This window comes from Miscanthus floridulus, chromosome 18 (assembly GCF_019320115.1).
Source record: "Miscanthus floridulus cultivar M001 chromosome 18, ASM1932011v1, whole genome shotgun sequence".
Lineage (NCBI taxonomy): Eukaryota > Viridiplantae > Streptophyta > Magnoliopsida > Poales > Poaceae > Miscanthus > Miscanthus floridulus.
In genome coordinates this window covers 108,087,367-108,097,006 of record NC_089597.1, presented here as the reverse complement: position 1 = coordinate 108,097,006, position 9,640 = coordinate 108,087,367, and the positions used below count along the sequence as shown (strand labels likewise).

The following is a 9,640-nucleotide window of genomic DNA, read 5'->3' as shown; positions in this document are numbered from 1 at the left end:
CCCTCCGCTACTGGACGCTGCTGGTGTGGCCCTCGACAGGACGCCGCTCCTCTGCCCCACCCACACCCCCATGCCGCCCCTCTGTGAAAGTACGCCGCCGGCTGGTTCCGACAGCACACCGCCGCTCCGGCCGCCTTGTCTTCCCTTGTTGTTGTGCTTCGCCGGTGATGAGCGCACCCACCAGGTATGCGCGCCCCTTCTCTTCCCTTGCTGTTGTGTGAAAGCCAGCTCCCGAACCCTAACTTAAGCTATTTTGTAGATCTGAGGAGGAGGAGGCCAGGGAGAAGAACCGGAAGTCACAGCTCACCCGAGCGGACGCTTTCTCCAGCGCCCCCAGAGAAGTTGTTGCCGCCGAGCTGCGCCCCTCTTCCCCATCAAGAAGAGCCTCATGCATTTTGGTTTTAATTCATAAGTCTAATTTGGAGCTTTGGCGTACTCCCTGGAATGGTGATTGTGTACTAGTGCTAGCAGTAGGAGTCTAATACTAATATTTTGGAACATTTGTTTTCAGTTAAGGCCTGTTGTGGTGTAGTGAGTTGACATAATTTTCATTTTGCCTTGATCTGTGATGCATGACCAATGTTCTTAATTAAACCTATCTGTGATAGGTAAAGGGATGCAAGAAAAAGGAGTGCAACAAGGCATCTAGACCTCTCAAGGGCACTGTAGGTATGTCCCTAAATTTACATTCACAAACTACGTACAAAACTAGTGACAAATTGTAAAAACCTAGTGACTAAATTCAGCATATAGAAATATATTTGGAAGACAATTACTAACATTCTGTTCCATCCTGCTTACTGTTTCTAAACAAAGGTGTCTTGACCTTTTTACTGATATTTGTACTGTTTTTAAGCTGAAAAGGAGCCTGATTGTCTAGTTAAAGAATAGTAGTATTATTTTCAAATAAAAATACTAGAATTCAAATATAGGGAACCACTGTTTCTGCTCCTATGTTTGGCTGTTTGCTGCTCTTGAATAGTATACAATTTATTACTTTTTGTGAACATTTAGAATATTAACATACTATCATGACCCTTGCACCTGTGCAGAACCCTGGTCAGTTTAAAGTGTATTCTGGTGGACTTGCATGGAAGAGACAAGGTGGAGGAAAGACCATTGAGATTGACAAAGCTGGTGTAACCGCAGTTACTTGGATGAAAGTCCCCAGAGCATATCAACTTGGAGTCAGGATTAAGGATGGCCTGTTCTACAGATTTATTGGCTTCCGTGAACAGGTCCCCCCCACTCTCAACGCGTGCCTTTAATATTATGTAGTTTGTTAATGGTGTTGGTATTAGAAATAAAGAGGCTACTGCATCTGGAGAATTGTGTATTTAGAACACTTGAATCTGGATGCATTTCTCAGTAAAATTAGGATATATTTGTTGATGCAAAACTTATATAGTTAAAAGTAGCACTAGCTTTGTCTAGTTTTCTTAGAATTTTGGAAATCCACTTTGCTGACCAGATTTTCTATCTTAATATGGCATATGATTATAATGAATATCGCTTTAATATGAATTAGATCATGGAAAAGGAGAATGCTTAGTTTGCCCAAGTTACTCTGCTGTGAAACTGAATAGTTTCTGCCTTGCTATATGTGACATCTTATTTTGGTATATGTTTTTCATCTATTGATTAAACCTTGAGCAGTTCGATCTTTATATCCACTAAAGCAAACTCTTCTTGTTCAAATTAAGGTGAACAGTTACTATATTCTTTCATGCCACTTGGTATGCCTGTCCTAAACAAGTCTTGCAGAATATGGTATCTTTTGTACATAATGTATCTATTATGTAGTTAAGACTTACCTATAGATAATATTTGAAGGAATATTGTTCACGATTCTGTATGCAGTGTTATTCAAAGATGGAAAATTCAAAATTATATTTGGATTATCAGATTTTCTTTGGATTTGGTTGTCTTAAAATATTGCCAGTCATTTCTGAGAGTATGCTTTGACTTTTCAGTAAAGATGAATGGTGAGGTTAATATATTTCTCTTATTGTTACCTGACGAAAATATTTGATCTTGTCCTTTCTTGCATAGGATGTGAGCAGCTTGACCAACTTCATACAAAAGAATATGGGCGTCACACCAGATGAAAAACAGCTTTGTTAGTGGCCACAATTGGGGAGGGATTGAGATAGATGGTAATTTGGGCGACCTTTTATTATTTTAACATGGGACCCCTTTTAACATATGTTCAGTCTGATTTTAAGGTTTGTTACCCTTGCCTCTGTAGGAAACATGCTAACCTTTATGGTTGGTTCAAAGCAAGCATTTGAAGTATCCCTAGCAGATGTTGCACAAACCCAGATGCAAGGAAAAACAGATGTTCTCTTAGAGCTTCATGTTGATGATACTACTGGAGCCAATGAGGTTTGTAGTGGACAGTAGTTGTAGTGGATCCACTCATATTTTCTGCATTGCAATGAGGTGCTAGTTGATCTCATTTGGATACATGTAGCTAATACTGTAGACTTATCATTGATGAATCATTGATTCTTGTTTGTAATGGCTGATCATATATGTATGTCTTAGTGAGTGTTTGGACTTGGTCATGAATGAATCTATTTGTATGAGAAACGTGCACAATGATGTTACTTTTGTATTAATTTGCAACCAAATGGCCTTTTATTTTTTTAAATGCATTTAAATGATCTCGTCAAACCATCAGTCGCTGAAAACATTTGTAACTTCAAATTGTCTATCGCTATAGAGTACTGGGAGGCTATCTGTCACTAAAGAGTAGCAGCAGACTATCTGTCGCTAAAAAAATTTAGGGCAACAGACCGTCTGACGCTAAAAGCAATGTCTAACGCTAAAGATTTTTAGCGACAGGACTTACAGCGTCTGTAGAAGTCTGTCGCTATAACTTTTTAGCGTCAGATTGTCTGTCGCTGTAGCCGCTTTTAGCGTCAGACCATCCATCGCTAATCTTGGTGTTGTGGGGTAGTGAGATGCGGGGCACCCTATTGCATGCTTCCTCCCAACTACCCCAATGAATCGTCAGGGCAATTTGCTTAGCACGCCAAGCCTTTCCGTACTTCACATCATACTTAACGAATCCAGATATAGACTGTTGTAAAGAAGACACCGAAATGTCGTTATTGTCATCAACGAGCCCCAATATATGATGGGCAAGGTAATGTGCAGTGAGCTGCTGATGATTTTCCTTCCCCCTATTTGTTAGGCAAGTGTGGGGTTCGACCACTTTACTTATCCTCCACTTGCCATCACTCTGTCTCTTTCATGCATTTAACCTCCACATACAAGTGTTTTTGCATATCACATGGTACCTCAACTCCTGGTCTGAATGAGTGATGTTGTATGGCCTATGGTGATACACAGCATAGTCCTGAAGGAAGAGCTTCATCTCGGACATTGTATTGAATATCATCCCCTTCCTAAGGATTTCTTTCTCATGGACATACAATGATTTCCTACACATCTAGAGACTGGTGTCACAAACTGCCATATCTATCATGCTGACATCCCTATAGTTCGGAACGCCCCTAAAAGGTACGTTCATCGACCTTAGTTGCTCAAGTTCAATCGCTGTGTAAGGTGGTGGTGGAACATATTGCTGCGCTTCACTAATTCTGCCCCATGAATCATAGGGGGTATCATCTGCTGGCAAATCTGTGACTAGTCTACCCTGAGCCTGGATAGCATGCAAAACCTCAGTTGGTACTGGTAATGGCATACCATGAACATGTACTGGCATAGCACGTCTACCTCCCTAGTCATCATCTGAATCGTCCAAATCACTACTAACTACACCACCAATCCTGTCCCCCTCCTCCTGCACCTCCTCTTCTAGTTTAAACTCGTTCACATCGAAGTCATTGCTTATGCAGCCTACTTGACTTGAATGAAACTGCTCCTGCATCAACTGACCATCCAAATCCATGTTACCCTGAGTTGCTTCCCCTTCGACCCTCAATTCTTGCTCATTGTCTCCAACACCGTCAATGGATGGCCCGTCCAGGACACCCTGCATCCTGTACCCATTCTCCACCACCACCTCATCCATAGGCACATTGGAACCTTGGAGCACCCAATTGTAGCGGGACCAGTGAGCAATGTCACGCAATGGCATCAGGACATAGTGTGTCCTAGTCTTCCCAGTATCAAACCCCCCCTTAAGTGTGAAATCACCGTTAAACTTTGCATTCAAACGAACACAAAAGTCGTTGAAGCTAGGAGATTCATCAAACCATTCCAATTATTCTTCCATATCCTCAAACATACCATCTTCTCTCCTAACACTTCCTCCGTAGAAAACTCTAACACAACAATCCATCTACAAAAGCGTTTCAGAAACTTCATCAAGTCATCGAAATCGTCTTGCGTACTAACTGACTGACTACACCTATACTAACTAATTATACTAACTAATCTAATATTAATACCTATACCAACAATTCTAACTAACTATACTAACTAACTACACTAAACATAGTAATATTAATACCTATACTTACTATACTAAGTAACTTTACTAACTATATATATCTAGCTAACTGCAAAACTAACTACAAAACTATACATAACTTATATTTACTAACTTCACTAAATATCTTTGCTAACTAATTGTATAAATCTCTATATAGTCAAACTAAATTTGAATCTTAACCCTAACAAAAAAATTGACAGAGATGCAGTAGAGCATTACCTCGACAAAGATTATGGGTCACCACAATCCACCAATGGAAAGAAGATGGCCGCCGGTGGCAATGGCCGGCCGGCAACAGCCTACTTCTGGAGGGCGGCGGTAATGGCCGGCCGGCCGGCAGCATTCCCCCCTTCTGGAGGACGACGATGGGGACGGGCGGCGCACGACAGTGGAGAGATGGAGGGGCGGCGGCGGCAGTAAGGGAGGCAACAAGACATGAGGAGATGGAGATGGAGTCAGGGAGGACTAGCACACGGTGGCGGGTGCGGCGCTCGGGATCACGGCGGGCGGGAGCGTTGGGCGGGGCATGTCGGGCGCGCCCGCGTTGGGCGTGGCGTGGCGTGGTGGTGGTGCGGCGAGGCGCACAGGGCTGGGCGCGGCGTGGTGGTGGCCGAGTGAGACAGAGAGAGAAAGGGAAGCGAGGCCGGGTACAAGGGGCTGTCGCGCCGTGATGCGTGGCGTGGCAGGCCCGCCGCGCCGTGACGAGTGGCGCGTCAGACCTACCACGTCAGCGGTCGCCGCAGCCGTTGACTGCCCTCTGCTGCGCCTCTATGCATGGCGCGACAGCGTGAATTAGCCGCGTTGTGCAAACAGACGCGTCCAAAAGTGTTAGTTTTGAAAAAAAATAGTGTCAGTTTTAAAAAGAATTAAAAAATATGTTAAAAATAAAAAAAAAATCCATGTCGATGTCCTATGAGTGCGCGTGTACCATCGAGAAAAATACTGTTTCACATGGTAGTTCGTTGGAACTTTTAATGTTTCAGTAAACACAAGCAGGAAGAGGCTCCATATTTTGGGGAAAACTGCATTAATTTCCAACGGTTTATTTTAAAAAATCAGCGTATTAAACAGCACTATACTATAGCCACCACCACTATACCCCCAGCTTCTAATAGGCAGCTAAACCGCATTATTAGCTAGCGTCCACCTAATCAGCCTCACCCGTGTATGTCTAGCACTTTTTTAACACGCTAATTAACTTGAATGAAAAATTCAAATATACTACTACTAGAAAACGATCAAACGTACACCATTTGGTATTTTCACTGCATTCTAAAAATAAAGCTGTCACGAGCAGAATTAACCATCTCAGAAGTCTGAAGCATTGAGAGTAGTAGAAAGAAACACCAGAGTTCACGCAAGCGCTACTGCAAGCCTGTGAATCTACCAAGTAAACTCTCCAACTCCAAAGTGAAACTGTGAAAGCAATGCAGCTGTTGTTGAGCAGATCATCTCTAGTCCTAGTCCTACTGCTGTACTGCACCACTCGAGGGTTTTGCGTAGAGGGCAAACAAAAAGGCAGCTAGCTAGGGCTGCATGCGGGGGAACAGCGGCCTCCATTTCGGTCAAGGAGACCGCCCATACGGCCCCATGGAACACCTCCACGTTGTCGCCCAGTACTACTCACACATCTCCCCGTCTTTTGATTCTCAAAACCAGGCTGCCCCTTAAACTATTCGCTCTTTGCTCTTATCCCTAAATCACATGCTTTAATTACTCCAACTCTTCTTGGCTCTTGTGCTCTCTCTCTCTCTCTCTCTCTCTCTCTTTCTCTCTCCGTCCCTCCTCTCTCTCCTCTCAAGTTTTGGCCGTATTCCAGCGTCGTCTCCGTTCTCAAATGCAATGACTGCATTTTAAACAGGACAGCTGGGGGCTGGGGCTACAGTGCAACACAACACAACACATTCAACTTCTGTACACAAGTCTATATATACTAGTGCTCATAGTATTCTCACATTCTTCTCCTAAGCAAGCACACAACACAGGTCTACATCAACATCTGTAGCTCATCACATTCCCTTGCACGGTTGCACCGCACCTTCTATCATAGGTTCATTCACTGGTCAACAAGGCAGCAGATCGACCTCCATCTCCATGGACATGGACATGAGCTCAACTTATCCCCACCATTGTCTCTCCTTCTCCCTCTCCAACAACTACCACCATGGCCTTCTTGAGGCCTTCTCCAACTCCTCCGCTACTCCACTCGGTAAGACTACTACTACTAGTACTACTAATGCCTTGAGTACTAAGAAGCTCGACATGCATGCTGAGTGCACTACTGGATCTTTCATTTGTCACTATATTACTCATCGGTGATCGTCTTCTCCATGTTCGTTATTATACAAGTAGGAGACGAGCAGGGTGCAGTGGAGGAGTCCCCGAAGATGGTGGAGGACTTCCTCGGCGGCGTCGGTGGCACGGGCGCCCCACCGCCAGTGGCGGATGCAGAGGATCACCAGCTTGTCTGCGGCGAGCTGGGCAGCATCACAGCCGGGTTCTTGCGCCACTACCCGGCTCCTGGGACGGTGGAGAACCCCGGCGCGGTGACCGTGGCCGGGATGTCGACGGACGTGACGGAGAACGACCAGGCGAGGCGTCCCGCCGAGACGTTCGGGCAGCGCACATCAATCTACCGTGGTGTCACCAGGTAGGCGACGTCCGATCCACACCACACGCATGCATGCTCATGCATCTCGGGTTCTTCAGCCCAAGCTTGATGAACTATATACCTAGTTCAAGTAGGACTTCTTATGAGTCTATGAGAGCTGCGCTACTTTTACTTGACATTCATATATGGCGATGGGATGAAGACTAGTATTTGACTAATAAAGCATCTAGCAACACATTTGTTCAACTTCTTGTTATTGATTTAATGGTGTTGGACTCAACAAGTCGTTATTAATTCCATGTCATTTGGATTCAAGTTTGTGTTAATAATCTGTTTTTTACATATCTTGGGGAATGCCTCAGGCACCGGTGGACAGGGAGATATGAGGCGCACCTGTGGGACAACAGCTGCCGCCGGGAAGGCCAGAGCCGCAAAGGCCGCCAAGGTATATGCGTGCATGTCACAGACTTGTCACTGATCCAAGAAACCTGCAAAAGACATATATGCATACTCCGATCACTAACATATATGATTTCTCCTTTATTTCTTGCAACTTTCTCTTGGTGGTGCGTTGGTGCTACACTTCATCAGTCTACTTAGGTTCGTCAACTTCGACACCCAGTTTCAGCTTCAATTGGACACTTACATTTAAATCAACATCATCAAATCAAAAGGTCTTTTTTGAAACTAACTGTGGAAATGGGGGAAAAAATGTAGGAGGCTATGATAAGGAGGAGAAGGCTGCTAGAGCTTATGACCTCGCCGCACTCAAGTACTGGGGTGCTACAACCACGACCAACTTCCCGGTAAGAACTCGAGTCATCAATCTCGGTAACACATTGCTATTCTTAACGCATGCATGCCGAGATTGCTAATGAGGCGTGCGCACGTACGTACCCTGAATGATCCATGGTAGGTGTCCAACTACGAGAAGGAGCTGGAGGAGATGAAGTCGATGACGCGGCAGGAGTTCATCGCGTCGTTGCGCAGGTGAGCAGCAGCGTCCCCGCCCCAAGTCACTCACATGCGTGGCACAGGGCTCACCGATGCGCATCCTTTTCCACGTACACACCTTGCCGTACGCGTGCATGCACGCACAGTCGCATGTGCCAGTGCCTGCCTGCCCCTGCTGCTTTGCTTGCTCTCACATGTTGACCTGACCTTCTGTGTGCTCGTTCATACCCTTTTGTCAGGAAGAGCAGCGGCTTCTCACGAGGCGCCTCCATCTACAGAGGAGTCACAAGGTTAGATCTTTCATGCATGATTCATGGTAGTGACTAATGACTAATGAGCGAGCACGGCGAAAGAAGAAAAATGCACGAGTCTTCTGAACATAATTTGCAGTTTGAACAATGGTAGCAGTGCATTCTGGTCAAATCTTTGTAACAGTGGGATTGTTTATGTACGTCTGACAGGCATCATCAGCATGGCCGGTGGCAGGCGAGGATCGGCAGGGTGGCCGGAAACAAGGACCTCTACTTGGGCACGTTCAGTAAGTGTTCTTCACTGAAATGCTGGATTTGAAAAATCCTTATAAGAACCAAATAAAGCCACTGTACACGAGCTGATTTTTTAGTTGATTCATGAGAACCAAAGCCACTGAGATGGCTGACAAAACATGACCCATATTCTGATTGGTTTTTCTGCACCACAGGTACTCAGGAGGAGGCAGCGGAGGCGTACGACATTGCTGCGATCAAGTTCCGCGGCCTCAACACCGTGACCAACTTCGACATGAGCCGCTACGACGTCGACAGCATCCTCAACAGTGACCTCCCGGTCGGGGGCGGAGCGACCGGGCGCGCCTCCAAGTTCCCATTGGACTCGCTGCAGCCAGGGAGCGCTGCTGCAATAATCGCCGGGGCTGCCGCGTCACAGGGCATGCCGCCGTCCGAGAAGGACTACTGGTCTCTGCTCGCCCTGCACTACCAGCAGCAGCAACAGCAGCTTCCGGCTGCTGCTTACGAGGCTTACGGCTCCGGCGTGAACGTGGACTTCACGATGGGCACCAGCAGCCACAGCAGCAGCAACACCGGCAGCGGCGTCATGTGGGGAGCCACCACTGGTGCAATGGGGCAGCAAGACAGCAGCAGCAGCAAGCAGGGCAACGGCTATGCCAGTAACATTCCTTATGCTGCTGCTATGGTTTCTGGATCAGCTGGCTACGAGGGCTCCACCGGCAACAATGGAACCTGGGTTACCAGTAGCACCAGCACGGCTCCCCAGTACTACAACTACCTGTTCGGGATGGAGTAGGTGCACTGACAAGCTAGCTAGCTGAAATCAGGTGATAGGCCTAGGAAGCTAGGACTGACGATTGAACTGATCACAATTTTGGCTGCTACATATGCCCATGTATGGATGGGGTGCATCCTTCTGGTATCATGATATTTCCTGACTTATACTGTAGCAGGGAGGTCATGTACCATCAGCACTTCTAAATTCTAATTCAAGCTGCTGGTTTGGTGAACAGTAACTCGTGAGGGGGTCCAGCCGGCTGGCTGAACCAGTCAGACCAGCGAACACCACTATATTTGGTCAAAAACAGTATGTGCATTCCAGAA

The 9,640-nt window shown here is 46.1% G+C and overlaps 1 protein-coding gene across 1 annotated transcript; it reads left to right on the top strand.

Annotated features, from left to right (window-relative positions):
• The first annotated feature begins 6,559 nt into the window (after positions 1-6,559).
• Positions 6,560-9,424, top strand: LOC136522877 (AP2-like ethylene-responsive transcription factor AIL5). Its single transcript, XM_066516672.1, has 9 exons — positions 6,560-6,674; positions 6,818-7,115; positions 7,439-7,521; positions 7,668-7,676; positions 7,794-7,882; positions 7,993-8,066; positions 8,270-8,320; positions 8,492-8,568; positions 8,731-9,424. The coding sequence occupies exons 1-9, from the start codon at positions 6,560-6,562 to the stop codon at positions 9,330-9,332; spliced, it is 1,398 nt and encodes a 465-aa protein (XP_066372769.1). The 3' UTR covers positions 9,333-9,424.
• The last annotated feature ends 216 nt before the right edge of the window (positions 9,425-9,640 follow it).